The 24,086-nt window shown below is 39.3% G+C and overlaps 1 protein-coding gene across 1 annotated transcript; it reads right to left on the bottom strand.

Moving 5' to 3' along the window:
* Window positions 1–16,867: 16,867 nt before the first annotated feature.
* LOC125466168 (interferon alpha-H) lies at window positions 16,868–22,550 on the bottom strand. The gene is made up of 4 exons (XM_059638804.1): window positions 22,425–22,550; window positions 18,342–18,431; window positions 17,657–17,896; window positions 16,868–17,543 (listed from the first exon to the last, which is right to left on the bottom strand). Exons 1-4 carry the CDS (start codon window positions 22,548–22,550, stop codon window positions 17,445–17,447), a joined length of 555 nt encoding a protein of 184 aa, XP_059494787.1. The 3' UTR covers window positions 16,868–17,444.
* Window positions 22,551–24,086: the final 1,536 nt, after the last annotated feature.

Genomic DNA, 24,086 nt, shown 5'->3' with positions numbered 1-24,086 from the left:
AGCAACGAAAGATGGATAAAGCTAATGAAGACTAGGATCAATTCTTTTTCAAGATATTGTTGAAGTGTGGTGGAAAATTGTTTCATTGTTCAGTCAAGAGGACAAGCTTGCTTAACAGTATAATAACTTGCTTTCTTTTTACCAGAGATTATAATTTAAATTTAACTTATACACTCATATTTATATCTGGATATACTGAACATATTTCAAGTTGAAAAATATTTGCATACCAGAGTCTCTGCAATGTTTATATTTAACCAGTTTTATTGTAATATAATATTTATCGGCGTCAGACCTCAAATGCAGCTTCACAATAAATATATTGTACAATATTTATGAAGTTGTTTCAATTCCAAGCTTTATGTTTATGTCGTTTGCATATGTATGTGTTAGTATTTACATGATCTTGAAGTTATAATTGCCTTGTCTGTTTATTTAACAATTTCCAAGTGATCTATTCGCTTTCTCTGGCCTTGTGACGCAATCACTGAGCCCTGTCACTTTGTAGAGTGTTTGTCTCAGAGCATGCTGGTCTCTGTATTCCACTATGTGAAGTTTATCAAATTGCAGATACTCATGTGGTAGTTACACACCTTTATTGGGGGGAAGAAACTTCTTTCTTGTTTAAATCATTCTCTTATCACCCATTATATTTATTTATCAGCTTTCTTGATTGAATCGCCCTTGTACAAATTTTAAAATAAAATAATTGTGAACAAAATTGAACATCAGTTGGCCACTCCCTGCTATCTTATATTGTTCCAAGCTGAGAATTATATTGTCAGTTTTATAGAGCACATTGATTTAGTGGCTGTTGTGGTACAGAGGTAGTGTTCCTACCCCTGGACTGAGAGGCCTGGGTTCAAGTGCTGCCTCCAACCAATTGTGAGTAAACATATCCCTGAACAAGTTGATTAGAAAAATAGGTTGGGATGGGGAGAGCAATAAGTTCAACTCCCATCACAATAGTTGAAAATATTAAGGGATGGCATGGTGGCTCAGTGGTTAGCACTGCTGCCTCACAGTGCCAGGGACCTGGCTTTGGGCAACTGTCTGTGTGGACTTGGTGCATTCTCTCCATGTCTGTGTGAGTTTCCTCCCACAGTCCAAAGATGTGCAGGCTAGGTGGATTGGCCATGCTAAATTGCCCAAGGTGCTCAGGGAAATGTGGGTTAGAGGGTGGGGTACTCCGAGGGTTAATGTAGACTTGTTGCCCCAAAGGCCCGGCTTTGGCTCTGTAGAGATTCTGAATTTTGCATTAGGCAAAATGATTTAATCATTTGCAAAATTAAATGGACACAAGTATTAAGAGTATTCTAAACAAAACTCAGAAGCTCAAGCAATTAAAATAACAATTTCACCCAAGGACTGTAAACTATAAAGAAAATCAGAAAAGATAACTGTTACTGAGTCTTGTACTTAGGCTCCAAGTCAGTGTAAAGTGTCTAACAAAAAATGTTCTTGATCAGGAGGGACCAATGGCAAGCAGTAAATGCTAAAATTAATTAAATTAAATAATTACAAAGTCATTCTGTTGCAATGTTTTTATCCATCTTGCTACAGATTGACACAAATGTCAAATGGCAGAGATTTAGAGTCCTAATGCTCTAATATTCCATTACCTTAGTACGTTTATCTCAGCAACACATTCTCTCAAACTTTCTATGATGCATGTGAAAATTTACAAAGCATATATAGCCTTTAGCAGACTTTGAACATCAGTGTTGGAGTATAAGTGAGCAAGGCTGTCTACCAAGTGAATGCTCATGGAACAAAGGCCTTGCCCATTATTCAAACAGAGCCATTGGAAACATTCAGCAGGCCAGGAACCAAATGTGGAGAGAGAAACAGAATTAATATTTTCAGTCAAATAGGATTCTGCAAAAGTGAAGCAAGGAGAAATGTAATGGGTTTTATATCATTGAAAAGTGGAAGGAAAATGGGAAGCAGTCTAAAATGGAAGATCTGAAAGGAAAAAACATGGGTGGGAGATAGGAAATCAGAACAGCAATGATAAAATAAAATCAGGAATGATACTCTTTACTTGAAGCTATCAAATTTACTGAGCCAGAAGACTGTAAACATTTGCTAAAAAATGAGATGCTATTCAGTGAACTTACATTGTGAGACCAAAGTGATTAATTAAAATGCCTTCTGTATTATGATAAAAAGATAGGAGCAATGGTAAGATTATGATAAAGAAGTAGGCAAATCAGTCCATTGAGTCTGCTCTACTATTCCATTATATCATGTTGATCTAATAATCCTCAACTCCACCTTTCTGCCTTTTTCCCTTGACTTATGTTTCCCTTAATAATTACAAACCTATCTTGATGTTGAACAAAGAGATCATCCAATCTACGTTTGTTCTCTGCTTTATGGATCAGACTGAATTGATTGCATTAACTGCAGTATATTAAATAAAAAGAATTACTAGCGAAATCAATGCTTCATCTCGAAGGAGCATTTGGGGTCTTAGGTTGTAAAGATTCAAAGTCCTTCTAACTCTGGTTTATAAAAGCAGGCTTGCATACTGTATTACCATCATGCCAAGAAGCTTTATTGCTTTCACATGAGCTGCATTAAGAAGCTTCTGAATATCAGAAGGCAGAAATAAATGTCAGACACTGAAATGCATATCTGAGATCCATCCTATTTACAGCAGCACCTCCCAGGAGCACTTATCTATGTCTAGAGACTTAGCAAATCTCCTAAATGATGAAATAAAAAATAGTGAGAGAAACTCAGAACATTTGGTAGCATTGGTGGAGAGATAAACAGTAAGGAATGGTGTGTCAGATATCTGCATTTCATTAAGGAGATTCTTACACTCACATGCCACCTACTACAACTGCAACCTTAGTGTAGGGCAATGACATCAATGCCATGACTGTGGTGGTAGGATCAATTGCCACAATTCCTACCAGGCTGTATTCAATATCATGTGCAATATCTCCTAATTTTCCATCATTTTTGCATAAGAAGAGTTACTAAGCTGTGTATTCTGAGATGGTTGAACAGCTGTCATTTTCTCTTGCCAAAAACGAGTCAGCAGAACAAATACATAGCATCATGGGAAATACAGGTCTTCCACTTCTGCAGCATACCATTGATCATGTCACTTACCAGGTGCCTCATATTAGCTCTTAAATGCACTGGAACATAAAAGAAATGTCAGTTCCTTAAAGTCCAGCTCATGTGATATGCTGTGTATTATGTAGGTCACTGTGTGGTATCCTGCAGCAGTCAAGATGCCTTCATTCTACAGGGTCAAATGTGCCATCTGCATTTGTGCACCAGGGTAATGGATGATGTGGGATATACTTTGACAATAGCTCAAGCCTCGGATCTGCAATCCACACATGAATGGACAGCATGGATGCAGGGAATGTCATGTGAAATGTGTTAGAGTTGGCCACTGGGTTGCTGAAATGATGTTTTGGTGCAGCATCAGAAGAAATTGAGTCATGTTTTCTACTCTAATGTGTAGTAATTTTGCCTTTTTGCTCAAAATCTTGTTCATAGGTATTTCCAGTATCTACCCCAGCCATCATAAAATTGCAGGCTAGCTTTAAGAGAGGAGAGCTGTGTTCAAACTGAAAGCTCCTGCTGAAGAATGCAGCCACTCAACAGTGTGATCAGCACTGGGTACGTACTGCAAACAGTGACACATTCACCGAGTTCAAAATGCTACCTGCATCACTAAATATTGACATCTACTTTGGAAACAACCTGATTTCACCCCTATTACTTCCTGAAGAGTTTGCTGATAATGGAAGACCTGAAGAACATGACCATAGTCTCACACACCAAAACCAGTTAGGCAAGACCCATGCCATGAAAGAGAGATCCTGAGCAATGTTGCCAAACATGTGTATATGTACATACAACCATGCCTTGTAAAGATTTTATATTTGAGGCGGCAGGGACTTAATGCCAGTTATTATAGTAATTACATAGAAAACAATAATAGTAATGGTGGATGAATGAGCTTTTATGCATTCTACATTTTATGCATTTTTGCATTCTACAAACTAGTCATTATTGGTCAATATTGTAATGAAAACATAAACAGCTATGAAAGCAAAGCAGGCATGGCTGAGACTGTGAGGAAAGAGACAAAGTTAATGTTATGAATAAAATATGACTTTCTGTCTCCACAATGTGATGCTGCTAGGCCTGTGGAATAATTTGCAGCATTTTCAGTTTCTATTCCATTTTCCAGCACACATAGGATGTTTCTTCTGTTAATCAACATTGGTGTTATGATAATGAAGTTAACGAAAATAGAAGACAATTTAAGAGAATTTCATGCAATATATGTTTCTGTAACCAGAAGTTGAAAAGACAAAGGGCAAAGAACAACAAACTATATTAAAATTAATGCAACAATGGCATTGTCTCAGAGCAAAACAGGAAATAGTGGCTTACTTGTGAGAAACAGTAACCCACTGAGATCGAAATAATGACAGTTAGATGGAGACAAATTCACAGCTGTATCCCCTTCTGTGAGACAAGAACAAGGCAGTAAAGTTTCAATGAGGAAGATTCACATGGAGTGTAACCATTGTCAATCATTGAAATGAATTTAGTTACAATGCAGATTCAACAGTCAGTTTAAATCAGCAAAGACTAAATAAGCTTTCCTGCAAAAAAGGTCTGAAAGGTGGGGAAGGAAATCTGCCATCTTCACCTTGTATGGCCTGCATGTATCTCCAGAACACAGAAAATAGTTGCCTGTTCGGAATCACAGTGATGTGCATGCCACGTGAAAAAATATAGACAGTTCAGAGTTTCTGCATCTGCTGACAAATTAAGAGGCAGAATTTTGTTACTATTTTAAAACTAGTCAAGATTGAAAAGAAAGCTAGATAAACACATGACATTGAGCGTTCTGCACAAATTCACTTTTGCTCAGTTTTGGGTGCAGCAGTAGCCGTTCTCTTTTTCTTTATTTGTTCATAAGATTTACGTATCACTGGCTTTGCCAGAATTAATTAGCAATCCCTAATTGCCTAAAGAACATTTAAGAGTCAGCTGTATTGCCATGGATTAGGAGTAGCATGTAGGCCAGACTGGAAAACGATGGCAGATACTTCTGCCTAAAAAAAATTTAGTGAATTGAGTTTTTTTTTAAAGAAAGTAGCAATCAACAGTCACTACGTGTCAGCATCAGGCTAACTTTTCCATCCAGATTTCTTTGAATTAAAACATCACCACACGCCCAAAACATTACCGCTGCCTTCCCCTCTTGACTAAAGCAGGACTGGGAGATGAGCAGCATAGAGTATACTACTGGAAAAGAGAGAAAGGAAACCAAGAAAAGGGCCTTGGACATCACCGAGAAAACAATGTGTTTTCTAATAGGATTAGATGAAAAGTAGGTGGAGAAGATCTTGTAGAACATAAACAGTCGTATGGACTTGTTGGGCAAATGACCTGATTTAATTATGAAAACCCTATGTAATGTTCCTCAGTTTCAGAGATGTGGTTCTGGGTAATCGAGAATACATGGGCACAATCTTCATTCTTCTTCCAAAAATACCTCACATCAACAACTTTCAGTAAAATATCACTTTTTAAGAATTTATGAAAACAATGAAAGTGCACTTCACAGGTGAGTTATAAATGACAATTTGACATAGAAGATTTTAGGTTGGGGAGCCAAGGGTGGGTAAAGATAAAGATTTGGAGGAATATCTTTACCGAGAGAGTGGAGAGAGGGGGAGAGAGGTTTAGAAAGGGGATTCCAAAGCTTGTAATTTCTCTGTATTTAATTTCATCTGCAATTGACTTCCCATTCCATGGCATACAATTTGACTAATGATACAGACAACATTCTAGAGCTATTACATACTCCATTTAGATGCTATAGAGGGGAGACTTTGAACCTGGGCCTCTGGCTTAGATGAACTTATACACTGGTGGTAAGAATGAGTAAAGAATATGAAAGACCAAAAATTCGTAAAATATATTGGTCAATTTAAGTAATTAAGATGGTTCTAATGAACATAGAATAATATGATGACTATTTTAATTTTAAGGAATGAAAATAGCAGTAACTGAACAATGTTATGGAAACAGATTGGAGGCAAGATAAGCATAGTCGCACTAGGAATGGGTTCTTGTGATGCAGTGGTAGTGCCCAACCCTCAGGACCTGAATATCTGGATACAAGACCCAGCTGCACCAGAGATAGGTCTTAACATGTCTGAACTAGTTGATTGAAGGTAACTATTCGACTAGTGGAATGGAGAAGTCCTTAAATGACAAAGTAAGTAAAAGTAAGAATAATACAGATAGGTGAGTGTTGTGAAAATGTCCTTTGCAATTGAAAGTAAAGCAGAATACACAGAGAATGAAGTGCAGAAAAAATTGACAAAGGACATAAAGGGAGGTATGAGAAAAGTTTAACATGTTGACATAAAAGATCACAGCAGTTATTTTTTAAGGATGGTGAAAGGAATGGTGGGATAGACAAGCAAAGGAATCTTGCTGTGTGGTCAGGGAAGATGACTGACGTCCTGATTGAATATTTTTGGGGAACTGTGAACATGTATGCCTAGATGTCTCTGTACAGTAATGTTTTTAATCGTTCCATTATTTCATGTATACTTCCATCCTGCATGAGATTTTCCAAACTGCATCACCTTGCATTGGCCCAGATTAAATTCTATCTGCCATTTCTCCACTGAAGTTTCTAGCCTATCTATATCCTATTGTATCCCCTGGGAATCTTCCTCACTATCCGCAGCTGGCCTAATCTTTGTGTCACCCACAAACGTATGAGTTAGACCACCTACTTTCTCTTCCAAATCTGTTAGAACAACTAAGCATCCTTGTGGAACACCAGCAGTTAATCAGAAAAAGCAGCCTCCTACTGCTACTCTGTATCTTCAATTACCATTCCGTTTTCATGTTATTGGCTCACCGTGGATCCCAAGTGACATTGTCTCTATTTAAAGTTGCACCGAGTCCCCTTGTGAATGCCTCCATTGAGCCTGCCTCAGTCACACTTCCATCCAATACCTTGCTAAACCAAACTACTTAGAATCATAAATCATTCAATCTCTACATTGTGGAAGCGGGCCATTCAGCTCATTGAGTCCACACCAGTCCTCCAAAGAGCATTTCATCAAGACCCACCCAATCCATGCCTGCGCAACATTTCCCATGGCTAATCCACCAAGCCTGCACAACCCTGAATATTATGGACAATTTAGCATGGTAATCCACATAACCTGCACGTTTGTTTTGTGAAAAGTTTTCTTGCTTTGCAAAGGATTTAAAATCTGCACCTTCTCATTTTTGTTCCATTTACAAGCAAAAACAATTTCTCCCTGTTTGTTCTGACCTGACTTTCTTTATCAAATTCAATCTTCTCTTAGCCTTCTCCTCTCCAAGGAAAATGTCTCAACTTTTCCACTTAACCTTTACAACTAAAATTTCTTATTCCAGGGACCCATTTTCTGTGCCCTCCAATGTGTTCCCATCCTTCCAAAAATGTGATTCCTAGAACTGTACATAGCTTGCCAGTTTCTTATACATGTTCAAAATAATCTCCTTGCAAAGTCACTGTGGCACTACCAATAATTTCTTGGGTTTGTTATATCTTATTAACTGATCTTTCCATCTATCCAACTACCTTTAATGGCATATAGCAGTATTCTCCCAAGTTTGTTTGTTTTGCACACTCTAGAGAGCAGTGTCTTTATTGTATATTGTTTCTTCATCATTCTTCGACCAAAATGTATCACTTGGTAATTCTCTGCCTTGAACATCACTTATCACCTGTCTGCCCATTCAGTCATATTGTCTATGACCTTTTGAAATTATAGAGTCATAGTGTAATAGACATTTGCAGCATGGAAACAGGCCCTTTGGCCCAACTCTTTCATGCCGCCCAATTTTTACATTTAAACTAGTCCCATTTACCTTCATTTGGTCACCATCTCTTCAAACCTACCCCATCCATTTACCTGTCCAAATGGTTCTTAAATGACAAAATTGTACTCGCCTCCACCACTACTTCTGGGAATCCATTCCAGACACTCATCACCCTGTATGTGAAAAATAGCCCCTTTGGAACCTTTTGTACCACTCCCCTCTCACAATAAAATTCTCCTCAAAGTTTGAAGTGCTTTTAAATTTTGTATCATCCGCAAACAATGAAATTTTCCCCTGCACTCCAAACTCGAGATCGTTAATATAAATTAGGAAATGGAAGGGTCTCATCCCCTGGGGAATGCCAGTACAAATCATCCTAGAAATATTAGCATTTCACAAATTTCCCAGCTAAAACTCACAGGGTCTTGTGAGTTTTGTGGTTAAATATATATTTTATTATTGTCAATAATTATCAATTAATCAATGAACTGTGAAATTATGACATCAATTGCAGTGGATCTGACTATTTTGAAGAATATTTTGATCTAGTTAGGAGATGTTAAGAGCTAAAGAGAAATCTGAATCATTTTAGCTAATGGGACTACACTACAAGACATCACGTTTTTTAAACAATAGACTTCATTGTATATTCAGCAAACTAATCAAACCCCAAACACACTTAATCTAACAACATGGTTTACAATGGTCTAATATACACTCAGGTTTACTTCTTAACTCCCCCAAATAAACTCTTATAGAACATATCAATCTTCAAGCTGTTTAGTTCTGTAGAGACCACCTCAAAGGACAAGAGTAGATAATGCATGGCAACACATGCAGGACAGACTGAGGCCCAATCTCTGACCTTGCACAATGCCTTAGAACAACATATCCACCCCCTTGAGTTCAGTAAGAACCAAAAGAACTGCGGATGCTATAAATCAGGAACAGAAACAAAGTTGTTGGAAAAGCTCAGCACGTCTGGCGGTATCTGTGGAGGAGAAAACAGAGTTAACGTTTCGGATCCAGTGACCCTTCCTCAGTACAGTTCGGACCTGAAACATTAACTCTGTTTTCTCCTCCACAGATGCTGCCAGACCTGCTCTGCTTTTCCAACAACTTTGTTTATGCCTCTTAAGTTCAGTGTTCCCAAACATGACAAGTGGCTGCCTCTTCCTTTACACTAAATAGCAATGCAAGCAACAGGGGCTGGCAGCCTCCAAAGAAGCACAAAATGAGTGAGTGTCAAGAAACAAAGCCAAGTTCACCTCCAAATCACAGACCATCCTGTCTGGGGTGTAAATTCCTGTTCCTTTACTGTTACTGGATCAAGACCCAGGAACTCACCTCTTCACTGAAGTCTAGGTGCCCAGAAATCACATTGTCAGCAATTGTTCAAGAAAGCAGGTGGCCACTACTTTCCCCAGACTAACTGGGGATGGGCAATAAATTGTGGCCTAGCCAGAAATATCCACATCACATGGACACTTTTTTAAAAAGTGTGTGCTGTAATCCTATGGAGACTATACTGGGGAAAGTCCAGCAATGCTCCAATGTTAAATTTGCATTTACCCTTCTGATATAATAGTCCTTTGTTCTGATTACTTTTTCAATATTTTCCAGCCAATTTAGATGACTATTGTTCACTGTTTTCTGTTTTGGAACAGTATGGATTCTTCCACTAGTTTGAAACTAAACTCATCTTTCCACTTCTCTCACAAATTTCAAACTAAGATTAATTCTCACCCACTTTTCACACAGTTAATCATGATGTTAGTGTTTTACTTTATTTACAGCACATGTCTATCTAGCTATCATTTGCTTTAGCTATCGTTCTTAGTGAGCTGCAAATCTGCAAAGTCTAAACTGCAAATAACTGTCTCAACAAAAATACCGAAAAATATTGAAGCCTAAAACCTTACCTAAGCTCCACTCCCTTTTCTGATATCATAGCTTTGTCAAAGATGTCTTAAAGTGATCTTTAAGTTAATGGTTCCTCATTACAATTTTGTCTTTGACCTGACGAAGCAAATAAGTTTTCACAACCTTTCAGTTTTCACTGAATCCTTTTAAATTCGCTTACCATCCTGATTTGGAAATATATCGCCGACTGTTCAGTGTCACTGGGTCAAAATGCTGAAACCCCCGCGTCCCTAATGGCACTGTGTGTCTACCTACACAAAATGGACTGTAGCAGTTCATGAAGGAAGCTCACCACTACCTTCTCAAGGCCAACTAAGAGTGAACAATAAATGCAAGTGCTGCCCATGATGCCCACATCCCATGTATGCATGAAAAAAGCTAATTCATCTCTACTTCTACTATCTAACATTCAAAACAAAAACATTTCTCCAGACTACACTTGTTTCAAGTATTGCATATATCACCCTTCAGATTTCTAACTAAGTAAACCTAGCTATAATTTTATGTTCCTCGCTGCCAAACTCTTGATTCAACAGGGTCTTAGCTTTTTAAGGCTAATAAGCTCCTTATTTTAAATGAATGTTCCTACAATTAAAACTCTAATTCCTAAAATGAAGATTTATGTCCTGAAACGCATGATCCATTATCTAGATATTGAAAGCAGGAGTGATACCCCAACTGAACCATTCTTCATGAGTACAGTCCTGGAAAATCCAGGATGATGTGATGAGCTGTTGGTAGGCTTCAATGACAGATTTCCCTGCCTCCCCTCAACTTTCAAGTGGGACATCTTGGATGGATTTACAATGGGGAATCCAGCAAGTGCACCTCAATCCGAACTCTGGTGGTAGAGTAATGTCATTGGACTAGTAATCTGGAGTACCATTTTAGCATTCCGGGGTCACGGGTTTAAATTCCAACATAGCAGCCGGTGGACTTTAAATTAAATTAATCGATCTGCAATATAAAGCTAGTGCCAGTGATAGCAACAACAAAACTGGCCTCAATTGTAAATGCCTATACCATTGACTAACGCACTTTAGGGAAAGAAATCTGCCAAGTTCAAATAGTCTGGCCTACATGAAACTACTGATCCATAGCAGTGTGGTTGACTCTTAACTTTCCCCCAAAGTGGTCCAGCAAGCCACTTATTTCAAGAGTCCCGGCATTGCCAGTGTCAATCAAATCCATGAACAAATTAAATAATGAGGAATCCATACTGCACTGCTGGAGCAATTATCTATTTTCCCACACTGGCAATTCTCAGTCAGGTTTGCAATTTCATGTTGAACAGGGGGATCTCTTTGTTGGGAAACCCGTAAAATTTCAAGTGTTTCTCTATGTCAAATCACATCAACTGTGTGCACTACCGACCTGACCAGGTGAGCTATCTGCACAGGAGGTTTGTCATTGACTGACTACACACAATGAAAAATCCCACTCTGCTCATGCAGTTAAACTGAAATTGAAAGCAAAAGTAAGACTGAAAGTAACCATGAAACTAACAGGTGGCGGGGGAATGAATAGGGCAGAGATCAGTGGCTTCTCTTACCGCAGCAGAGAGTTTCATGAATTGAAGAACCCAAATTAATATTTCACAGGAAATATGCTGGGCCTGCAGTAGCATAGAACCATCTTTGCCAAGCTCAATCCAATTTTTTGATCCCATTGTTTTGTCAGTTATCTCAATCTGAAAAATCTAATCAGTTTTTTTGCCAACCTACCTCACTGTGTTTCTGTTCACTGTAAGACTATAAGATTTGGAGCAGAATTAAGCCATTTGGCCCATTGAATCTGCTCTCCCATTTGATAATAAATGATATGTTAATATAATAGCATAATAACAACAATAATAAAAATGTTGATATAATAACACGCATAATGACAATATAATTGTTATAACTTCCCAAGACAGTTAAGTGATTCAAGTCCTTTTGATTTCAATGAGGCTATGAGAGTGTTGGATTGAATCCATTGGATTTAGCTAGCCAGGATATCATTCTGGTTATCCTTTGTCTTCACCACTTTAAAATTGACTAAGTATCCCATATACTGGCCAACATCCCACCCAGTCTACACGTGAGTAATTTTGCCTATATTGGATCAGGACGGTACTGGGTGATGGCTCAAGCAGTGAAATAGCTCAAAATCTAGGCCACATGGACAATGGTTATTTTAAAGATGTATTGGAGGACATTCACACTGATAAAGGTGTACTGAGCGTGAATGCACACGGTTCACCAGATATATTACAGCAACTACCAATGGCCAACTTTGTGTTGGCTTGTTAATCATTTTGTTTCCTGCAGTAAGGCACTGATTCATGTTGATGATTTGACAATTTCCCACCAAATTTCCAAACTCAGGAAACATGAACCTTCCTGAGATGCACACAGATTTGAGAAAAAGCAGGAGTATTATTACACAAGCTAAACTAAGTTGCAGGCAGTTAACTGAGTCTTTCAAAAGTATGGAGGCTAAGACTTCCAATTCTATGGCATTCCAAGGACAGGCCAAGAAAAATTACCCTTATGCATTTTCCAGTACTGATTTATATAAAGACATTCACAAAAGTTCACTGTTTCATTCTAAGTGTTTAATCAGGTGAGTAGGAAGACCTTAAAAGGGCTCAGAAAATAATATTAAAATTGCAAGATAGAAAGGGAACCGCATGTATATGAAACAGTAAATTCATAAAATCATAAAGTTTTGCTGTACAGAAGAAGGCCTATTTGTACCATATGCTCTATTCAAGAGTTATTTACTCAATTCCATTTTATTTCTGTTTGCCTTAGCCCTTGATTTGTTTGGTTTTCAAGAATGCATTGAATTGCCTTTGGCAAGTTGCTATTGAATTTGCTTCTTTCAGGCAGTGAATTCCAGGCAGTACTAGCTTGATGCATTAGTAAAAATTAACCTTCCCATGGCAGTTTCCCATCCTTTTCCCATAACTTCTCATTTCCAAAAACTGGTCCAAAGTACAATTATATGAATGAGCATATCCAAAGTCATGTCTCAGCAACCAAAGAGTGTGAATAATTTTGTATGATGGGGGGGGGCCTCAATATTTTGTAGTGGTGCAGCAGGAATGTGCAAAATCTTAGTTCTCTGTTCACAACTATTTTTCTGGCAAAAACAGCCATGGAAGTTGTTGGGTGGAAGGCAACATTCCATTCGCACTATTTTTTTGCTTTTTGTACCTGAGCATTAATAATTAATAATTTTTGTACTTGAGCTTCCAAATCCTTTTGTTCCTCTAAGTGACAAGCAAACAACCTTAGAGTCTTAGAGTCATAGAAATGTACAGCACAGAAACAGAATCTTCGGTCCAACTCGTCCATGCTGAACAGATATCCTAAATTAATCTAGTCCCATTTGTCAGCATTTGGCTAATATGCCTCCAAATATTTCCTATTCATATACCCATCCAGATGCCTTTTAAATTCCAGTTTCAAGGAACTATTAACCCGCACCCCAAGGTCACTTTGTTCATCAACACTCCCCAAGATCTTACCATTAAGTGTATAAGTCCTGTTCTGATTTGCCCGATCAAAATGTGGCTCCTTACAGTCATTTAGATTAAACTCCCTCTGTCACTCCTTGTCCCATTGGCCCATCTGATCGAGGTCCCATTGTACTCTGAGTTAACCTTCTTCACTGTCCACTACACCACCAATTGGTGTATTCTTCAAACTTACTGACCATAATTTTGCATATTCACATCAAAATCATTTGTATAAATGACAATAAGTAGTGGACCCAACACCAATCCTTGCGACACACCGCTGACCCTGAACATATGTCTTTGCTGAATTAAAGAGAAATCAGTCTGTTAGTTGTTTAATAATTAGATTCACTGATTAGTATAGAAATGGTCTCTGCTCAGTAAACTGCTTTCTTGACATTGCTTGGGAAAATGCAATTTTATATAGTGCAGCTAAACTAAACGATGGGTCAATTGTTTTATTGTGTTTTATTCAAAATATTAACTCTTAAAATGGCATACATTTACATCTTAATTACAGGCATTTCGACAAAGTAATGATATCCAATTTCAGCTTTTTCAGTTGTTAATAGTTATTCTATTACTTGTGAAGTTGAAAAATTCTGAATCATCATTTGTGCCTGCATTATAAATATATTTAGCAAAATTTTCAGCAAACTGCTGGCCTTGCTCAATCTGGCCTATTTATGACTGTGAGCCTTTGTTATCCACTGAAATGACCTATTAATCCATTTTATTGCATTAAGCCACAGTGAAAAAGTCAATTAAGCATAAAACCAAGTAGATTATCTAGCAACAATCTCAGCTTTGGACATGATTTGTCTTCATATTTTTCCCCGGGGACAATAGTTTAGAACAAAGGAAAGTCTCCTAGGCTGGCTAAGAGTATGTCAGAACCATTGGGTTCATCTCCTCCAAAGCATCAAAGAGACCTCAGAATCTGAAAAGGCCACGGCAGATGTCACTGCCTCGACGTCTTTACTACCTGAAGAAGAGGATGAATTCCTTCCCAGTCAGTCTGGATGCAGGAAGTGGGCTACTGTACAGTAGACATTGCCAGTGTCTGAGGCAGAGTCGGAGGAACCGGATCTAGTGCAAAAACGCCACAGGACAAACTACAGTAAAAAGAATGGGCCAAAATCCAGGACTTAGAGGGGGAAGAATGTAATGATTGAAGTGAGGTCAGCCAGATGGATATCAGAGAATATGAGTTCTCTGATTGGGGCTGTTAAGCTTATCCAATCAGGGAGGCCTGGCTGACAGATACAAACTGGAGTGTCAGGGATTCTCCTCATTTTAGGGACAGGCTCTGAGCTAGCTGGTCTGAGTCCATGTGCTGTGCTTGTGTAAATAAAGGGTGACTTGGTGATAGGATACCGACCTTCGTGGAGTTATTTCAACGTGTACCAGCATTACAAACATACTTAGAAAAAAATTCTGCAAAGAAATAATAACTGTTTGATGTTGTCCAGCAAACTGCTGGCTTTACTCAATCTGGCCTCCATGTGACTGTGAAAGCATCGCAATGTAGTTGCATTTTAGCTGTCCTCCCTAGCCAAGTTGAAAGGATGATTTTAAATGGCCTTGTACAACAAAAGGATTTTGTGGAGTATGAATGTAAAAATGCAAAAAATGTAATGGAGGAGTCAAAACCTGAATAATTAGGCACAAGCATATGTCTAAATGACAACTGAGAATTTTGCACCAGAAATTCAGTCTCCACTCCAATGTGGAGCAAATTAGAACCCTCCAACATATGAACCCAACGCAGCAGTACTAACTTAATTCAAAAGTTTCAGTTACTGTGCTGATGAGACCCTAAAATGGACATTTCTAAAGGCTTCCTTTCTTGGAGACTAAAAATGCATATTTATCAATTGGCTGTGGGCAAAGCAAGGAAATATTTGCTAAAAATATGAAAAAAATTAGTCAGTGAAATACCAGGATTATATAAAACTGAATGAATATAGGAATTACTTGAATCTGATAAAATGTCAATGATCCACATTGTAACTCAGTATTACACAGTGAGATGAAAAGTGAACATATGGAGGATATAAAATAGAACAATAAAAAGGAAGGCTAAAGAAGATCAGAATTAGAATGAGAATTGGGTTTTATTGTCACATGTAATCAAGTACAGAGATCCAGGAGGACAGCAAAAAAGTTTAAAATGTCGCCATTCACAGCCATTCAAGATATCGAGGTAGAAAATCATAGATACAAATTAGAAAAATAAAGAAATAAGTTAAAAGTTCAACATTACAATTCTTCTCAGTATAAAGTTGTAAATGAAGCGATAAAGTTATATTTTCAGAATAACAATGGAGCAGAGAGAATGAATAGATTATTGTTGCGAATGAGGACACAAGTAGAAAATTCAGTTTGAAACAATGATATCAAACATCATGAATGGACTAAGGGAAGAGAGGGAAGAAGTAAACCACAATTTAAGTAGCCTTTTGAAGTTGGCTCATTGCTAACAGGTTTCAGACTTCTACTCTTACTTCCAATGTGCTTAAACTTATAGGATGAACAGTTAGCAAGTTATTGTCTATAATGAGCTAATCAGCCTGAAGCTGTAAAGAATATGCGCTTATAGATAAAGGCCCCATTCCATTTATATCACCCCATCTCTTTTTGTTGTCTCCCTGAGTATGAGCTTCTCATCCAGAGGAGGAATACAGATGTGTTACTGAGAGGCTAAAACAGTCATACTATCCAGTAGATAGAAACTGAGGCTTATTAAATTCAATGGGATTCATATATTTTGCCTGGTAAGGGAACATCATATGTTGGAGAAAGGAAGGTAGACTAGAGAAGGATTATCAGTAACAAGCAGCAAGTAAAGCAATCTAGAATAGCTATAGTGAGTATGGTAAACTGATGGACACAGACAAGAAATAAATATTACTCCAATAAATGCATCATTTTCAAAAAATGTATTTGCTCAAACATACCTTCATTCAGTATCAAAAGTTTCTAGTTTACAAAATATTTTATATGAGCTTACTCTCAATAAATATTAATAAATTATTTCTTTTGGAACTTAATGTTCATACAATACAAAACAGAAGCAGTTCATAACATGATCAAAATGATAAACAGGAATAAATTAATACAAATTTAAATAAAGTAGTGTTGACTATTTAGAGAACCAGAGGGAAACATCAGTGTGAGCCAATGATGAGATCGGGTGTCATTGGCTGGACACTTTAGACAGAGAATACTTTGAAAATGAGAGCTCTGTTCTTGCTGGAGCATTATCACTGCAGGATTGTTACTGAAAGCTCAGCAACAGGGATGAAGAATTTCAAAAAGCTCAAAGGAAAATAACAAGTGACCTTTCAGGTGGGGTTTAAACACATAACATTCTGACTTCGAGAGTCATCACTGATCCAAACTAATAGTTTTGTATAATTAATAATGCTTTACATTTGCATAAAACATAATACTTCTTCAAGAAAAAAATGAAATCTCTAAAATGACTTCTCATTGACAATATGTATTAAAAATGTCAGTGAAAAATCTTCAGGCCCTTTTGTCCTCATTGATTTTATACCAAGTATGAAAATTGTAATTCTTATTGTGTGACAGTATCCTTGTGATCAAATTAACACCATTCAGATAGGATGGGGAGCAAGAATGGAGTCAGCTGGTTAGGCCAGTTCCAGACATGGCCTCTAGAAAATCAACCAATACAGTTGGACAAAGGGAATCTGGCAGATGTAGTGCACATGGATTTCCAAAAGGCATTTGATAAGGCTGTCACATGAAAAATGCTGCACCACATGAGAACTGATGGGGTAAATGGCCTTATATTAGCATGGAACAAAGCGCAGTTGAGACTTTGAACTGTAGAGGCTGTCAGCCAATAAAGAAAGAGCCAGAAATAGTATTCTTCTCAGATTTCCCTGGTGAAATAGTTAATACAGGAAAATATCTCAGCGATAATTTTGATTAAACGATCAAGTACAAACTATCAGCGATATACTATTTGCCCTCCATCAGTTACCATGCAGGTGAAGTGTCATCACAAAACAGTCAAGATACCATGAACTGTAGATATGACAGGCTATTTAAAAAACAAATTGTTCCATCTCTACTAGACATGGCTTTCGCCTTTCTTTTAATTTCTTCTGCCGACTTCTGCCATAATGACAAACAACTGTTGTAAACAGGCTCTGGTCTCAGCGCGGATTATTTCCCAGGAACAGTCGTTGAAGTTCTGAAATATGGAATCATTGAGGGGATAAGAGATATTAGAGAATGAACACATTTTAAATGGAATGAAATGAACTGAATGCCAGTAATTGTACAGTCAATGATCAATTGTCCCACCTTCTGTTTGAGAAACTTTCGCAGTTTCCTGAAGTATTTGTGAATGGTGGTGTTTCTGCTCAGTCTGACCTCTGCTCCAGATCTCTTAACACATTCATCTACTTCCCTGAACTGTCGATCAAGGAGAAGCCAGACATTTTCCATTTTGTCCTGGGCCCAAGTGACCGACCCCACGTTCATGCTGCAGATCTTCTTGATATGATACAAGGTTTGATGAAGTATCTGGATCCTGTCCTGGGCCTCAGAAAAACACACACAGGAATCTTAGAGAAAGAACTGTTTCCCATTTCATCTAATTCCAACTGCTAGAAGGAACTAGGGAGGATATGAGGAAGAATGGTGTCACATGGAGTGTGATGAGTGCCTGGAATTCTCTGCACTTCTTGGTGCTTGAGAAAGCCTCAACTCATTTAAAATGAACCTGGATCTGCACTTAGCTCTGTACTCTGTAAAACTGGAGTTGGAAATTGGATTCGACTGTGTGGTGAGTATATTAACCTGACATAGTTACAATTCACTGAATGGTCTCTTTATTTCAGTAAACCTGACTGAAAACAGCACATGACACTTTTCTGAATCGGTGGGTGGCCTGATATTTAAATTCTAAAGTTGTTGATCTTAAATGCTTTCCAGAAAACTCCTGTCAGAAGATTTAAAAATAAACTCCAGTCCAGTGTCCACTCACCTGTAAACCTTTTGAAAGCTTCACCAAGTTCAGGGGCTTGGCTTTAAGTGCAGATCTTTCACTTACACATTGCCAGGGAAAGCGACCCCCCTGTGAGAAGACGTTCATTGATTCAACCAACATCAGCAACAGAAATACTGGAGAACAACTTACTATCAACAGTACAATGGAGCAAAACTGCAAACTATCTAACAATGAGCAAACCCGCTGAGTTTCTGATCGAGTTTTGGAGGCAGCTAAAACTGAACAGGTGTGTGTGTGTGTGTGTGTGTGTGTCTTTGTGGGGGGGGGGGGCGCGCGTGTGTATCTGGCCTCTTCTGGGAGCTGGCACTGCCCAAGCTGCCACATTTTTATAGGACGAGCAATGGGTGAGGTGTGGAAATGTCAATCGAAAAACGAAATGTGGTTACAGGAGTTTTGGACGAGTGTGGGAGAATGAGAAATAGTCTGTCTGCTCCCTGTCTGAGGGAAGAAATCTGAAATCTGGTGATTGCGAAAGCAGTGAGAAGAAAATGCCTGATAGAAAATCAAAGCCAGATAATGGGGGTTAGCTCAAACATCTGGTAACCTGGACAAGTTAAAAGGATTTTTTGAGCATGGGATTCTCCGCAACAGGATACAATAATGGCTGCTGTATTGACGAGAATGTATTTTTCTCTGTAACTGATTAAATCAATGTTACTGTCACAATGGCAATCTTTCCCCACTATCTGTCCGACACTGTCTGCAGCCTTTAACACGTTTGATCACATCATATCGTCGGCCAGCCTTCACCAGCAGCTGGCTGCGATTGTAATTGCCTCGTTCTACTCTGATCCATGTAATTGTAGCAAGCAAATCACCCGCAGCGACTTCTTTTCCTGATCTCACCGTGTTCCTCCTGGTATCTCCTCAGGATCTACACTCTTCATAATCAACCTATCCATGGATGTTGTTACACACATTTGGAGCAGGCATGAATTGAAACTAGTTCTCCATGCTCAAAGGCAGAGGCACTACCACCCTGGTGCATTTCGCAGCTACACACTGCCGAGTGGTGGCATCATCTGACTTCAGTTAGTACTTATCTGCATTCAGAACAAAATTCTACCTCACCATCAGCTTTCTCCACTCCTCCAGCCTCTGAACTATCAGACTGCTGATCCAAACTTCTCTTTTCATGGAGAAGAAGTTTCTTTCAATTAAAAATCTGAAGGCTTGTCTTATGAAGGAAGGTTGAAGGCCTCAGGTAAGTATCCATTAGCATATAGAATAATGAGAGGTCACCTTATTGTAAAATATGGATTCTTGGGGGGGGATTTGACTGAGTAGATGCTGAGATGTACCCCTTTATGGGGGAATCTGTAACATATTTGACAGTTTCAGAATCAGGTACCCCCTACTTAAGCTGAAGACGAGGGGGCTTTTCTAATGAGGGTGCCGGGAAAGGCAAGAATGTAAAGTTACAATCATAGTCAGGGCAGTCATAATCTTATTAAACAGTGGAGCAGGTTTAATGAGACTAATAGCCTACTCATTTTCCTATTTCCAATGTTGAGACCACTGAAACTACTGTTATGGTCCCCAGCAGAATATCTCTTCCCGAGTCATGGATGCCATCCCTCTCCCTGGAAACTGTCTGAGTCTGACCCAGACCTTTTGCCAACCTGCTTTCATGTTTGACCCAGAGGTGAGTATGAATAAGACTGCCTACTTCCACTTCCATAATGTTCCCTGACTCTAACCTACATCAGTAACTACTGTTGAAATACTCCTCTCCATTTATACTCCCATTTGCCCTCAGTTTACCATTTTTGCTTCCAACCTCCCTCAAGATCAATTCCCTTCCAAAAGACCATAAGATGTAGGAGCAGGAGTAGGATATTCAGTCATTGATACAGAGATAGTAGGAACTGTTGATGCTGAAGAAGGGTCTCGACCCGAAACATCAGATTTCCTGCTCCTCTGATGCTGCTTGGCCTGTTGTGTTCATCCAGCTTCACACCGTGTTATCTTATATACAGTCCATCAGCCCTGCTTCACCGTTACTGAGCTGTTAACCATCAACTCTACCATCCTGCCCTTTCCACACAACCCTTGATTGCTTTACTGGTTAAAAAGCTGAATATCTCAATGTTGAATATACTTAACAACCCAGACTTGATAGGCCTCTGTGATGAAAAAAATCACAGATTCACTATCTCTGACAACAGAAATTTCTCATCTCTGGCTGACTGCACACTCTGAAACTGTGCCTGTGATACGAGTCTTTCCCTCGAAAGAAAACAACATCTCTGCATCAATCCTGTGAAGTTTCCTAAGAATGTAGCATTGTTCAATAAGGTGGCCTTTCATTCTTCTAAGCTCCAAAGAGTCCAGGCCCAATCTATTCAACCATTCTTCATACAACAAATCCTACCTATTCTGGCTCAACCTAGTGACGGTTCTCTGCACAGCCTTCAATGACAATAAATCTTTCCTGAGATAAGGGGACCAAAACTGGTCACAATATTCCAGGTGTGGTCTAACTAGTATCTTGTTTGTTTTTAATAAGACTCGGCTATTTTTATACTCTGAAGCCTTTGAATTAAGGCCGTCATTCCATTTGTTTTCCCTAATACTTGCTAAACTTGAATTTTGTGATTCATGCAGAAGGATTCCTAAATCTCTTTTATTTTTCACTTTCTTCCATGCTTGTCCATTCTTCCTGCTCTATTCTTCCTATCAATGTGCATAACATCAGATGTTCCAATATTGCATCCTGCATGCTAAGTCTTTGCCTATTCACTTATCTTGTCTAAATCTTTCTGCATACTCATGGCATATTTCTCAACATTTGCCACCGACCTATTTTTGTGGCATCTGTAAACTTGGCTCTGTATAAATTTGACTTTCCTGATTCAAATCATTAATAATGGTCTGATAATCAATTGTGCCCTTCAAATTTGATTTCCCCTTAATTTCTAGTTCTGATCCTTTTGTTTAGTTTCCCCTTCAGACATTGATAGTTGATTCTGTTCACCAATACAACCTCCATTTTTAACATGTACCACCTGGAAGACATGCTGACCTATAATCTCCTCTGTATGTGATTTGCTCAGTTCCTCAGAGGCTGATTTCCTAGTTCCATTCAGGGTCAAACAACGCAGTTTCACAACATGGTGACTGCACAAAAGGAAGCCAATCAGCCTTTCGCCTTTATGTTGGTTGTCCGAAGTTGGATTGGTTTGCTGAATTTAACACACTTGGTCTTCTACCTTCATCTTTTCAAGAAAATATTCCACCTTCTCCTTTGATTGCTCTCCACCACAATCTCAGGCAGCATGTGGCGGCTCCCAACCACTCATTACATGAAGAGGCCATTCCTCATGTCACCATTGGATCTTCTGCCATTACTGCCACCTCATCACTTTAAATACCTCAGTAAATTATCCACTCAACATGCTTTTCTGCAAGGAAGCCACTCCCCAATTCTCCAATGTAAATGCAGTATTGAAGTTGCTCATCCCTGCACCTATCCTTCTGAATCCATCAGAACTGCTTTAGTTTGTTGCTAAAGTGTAGTGCCCAACAACCACATGATATTCCACTGAGGCCAAACCTATACTGTTATTCAAGTTTAATATAATTTCTTTACAGATAATATTCTCTAGCCGTATGGATAAAGTCTCGGGAGGTAGATAAGTTTTGAAGTTCTATCACGTTGTCCTCTCTGTCAATTTGTCATGGATTTAAGCGGATATATGCAAAAGGCCCTCTGCCACTGCGCCCCTTGACAATTTAATCATTTTGTTCGGCGGTGCTTGCTATCAAAAATAAATCGCTTCTCATTTCAACTAAGTAATTTCAGTCCGCCACATGCTGAGCCGTTCTACACAAAAGTTTTCTCATTTGAAGTTCTACATTTTGTCCAAAATTCCTTGTCGCAATCAAACGTACCAACAAAGTACGATGATCACCCTGCCTGTCATCCCTCACAAATAATTCCAGCAATTTTGTTAACAGTGACTTTAATCCATCATATCCACCTCCCACATAGCACTTCCTAAAGTATAACGGACAGAGTGAGATCCCAATCCTGTTCTGGGGGCAGCTGACACTCACCATTTCGTGCAGTTTGCTCAGAGTCTCTGTGTTGAGAACTTGCTGCAGCCTCTCACAGCCCAGACTCAGGCTCCCGGACACCAACCCCAGCACCGTCCAAAATCTCCAAACCGTCGCCAGACACATGCTGCACCGAGACAGAAGGTAGCACCGAGGTGGAAGATGAGAAAGCGGTCAGTGTGCAGTCGGAGCGGATTGTGACCCGGGAGCGACCGCCTGTGCTGCCGAGTGCTGTGAGTGTGAGCCTGGGCTCTGCTGGTTGCTCCTGGCGGCTCGAAAGGGGCACATTACATTCCAAAAGTGAAAACTGCTCCCAGGATTTTTGGAGCGCCTGGAGCAGGAATGTGTGCTCTTTCTTTCTGAGGTAAAGAATCGAAAAGCTGGAGATTCCCGAAGCAGCGGCTGGAAAATCCCGGGTCGAAAATCGCAACCAGCGCTCGATTTGCAGCTGAATGTTGAGTGTGTTCAGATGATCGGGCACTGAGCTGGTGCAGGGGGAGGCTCTGTACTTGGCTGGTGGGATTTGGTGGGTATGGGGATATGTACTTGGGGCTGGATGTCCTAATCCGGATTATAGAGACCCCGTATGCGGAAATCCCCGGTGTCCCGGTGCGTTCACACGGCGCTAGTCGCGTTCCCATTTTCCAGGTTGGAGATGACAGGGAGCCCGGGTCACAGGCCTGGCTCACCGGCTGCTGGCGACTGTCTCCGCTCACATTCACCTGGCCCAGAATCCGCTCCCTCACTGGAGCAAGGTTCCCACTTCCAGCTCGGATTCGGGAGGCATTTTCAGGATCCGTGTGAAATCACCAGGATCTGGTGATTCGGATTCCGAAAGTGATCCCTCTCCCTTTCCTTTCATCGCTTCTTTCTGCTCTCTCTCTCCCGGGAAAGTGTCTTTGTCGGTTTCTCTCTGCAAATGTACCTCGTGTCTATTTTCTCAAAAGCGAAAGTGCCGCAGGGAAAGTGACGCGTTTTGTCATTTCCGAAAGAGAGAGGAGTTTGTAAACACAGCGGGTCAGACTGATAGGGGGCAGGACAAGGAACATGTGGGAAAGTGTTTGTGATATTCCGGAACATGTTGGTTCAGGGGCAAATGTCTCCAAATCACTTTTACTTGAAACCACCATACACACTTACAGAATGGACATTTTATTTTAAATGCATTCAAACGCTCATTTTCTCATTAAAACGATTTTGTTTCTAGTTGGTACAGAAACTGTCTTGTCCTCAAAAAAGACGAATTAATTGTTGGTTTTAAGTCGTTGACTACGGCACTTCAGTCAATATGGGTCCATTTGAAGTTATATTTGGTGCTTAGCGGGAATAATTTTACTGTTACAAAATACACTGCAAATGCATTCATGCATGGATACTGCTGTTACACACCTAAACTCTCCAGTTAAATTTGGCGCATTTTCGATGACCAGCAAACATTTGCAAAGGCGGTGCATGCATGCTGAATTCAATCAGCTTGCATGTGAGGCCAGATCACGCAGTACGGGAGGAGCTACATTTATATAACCCGTCATGAACAAATAACTTTCCAAGGCACTGTTCAAAAACTTTAAAAAATACTTGACAAGTTTTCAGTTCAAACGCAGGACATATGTTCAACAAATTGAGTTTAGCAAGCTCCCACGAGGCGGAATACAGTAAAGA

The sequence above is a fragment of the Stegostoma tigrinum genome, chromosome 31 (assembly GCF_030684315.1).
Source record: "Stegostoma tigrinum isolate sSteTig4 chromosome 31, sSteTig4.hap1, whole genome shotgun sequence".
Lineage (NCBI taxonomy): Eukaryota > Metazoa > Chordata > Chondrichthyes > Orectolobiformes > Stegostomatidae > Stegostoma > Stegostoma tigrinum.
The sequence above is the reverse complement of the archived record's forward strand: the minus strand, read 5'-3'. Positions and strand labels throughout refer to the sequence as shown.

Coding starts and splice junctions, on each gene's coding strand:
- LOC125466168 (XM_059638804.1), bottom strand. CDS start 22,550: ATGTGTCTGGCGACGGTTTGGAGATTTTGGACGGTGCTGGGGTTGGTG. Junction 18,432..22,424: donor TGAGCAAACTGCACGAAATG/GTGAGTGTCAGC, acceptor GTCTTCTCACAG/GGGGGTCGCTTTCCCTGGCA. Junction 17,897..18,341: donor AGCTTTCAAAAGGTTTACAG/GTGAGTGGACAC, acceptor TGTTTTTCTGAG/GCCCAGGACAGGATCCAGAT.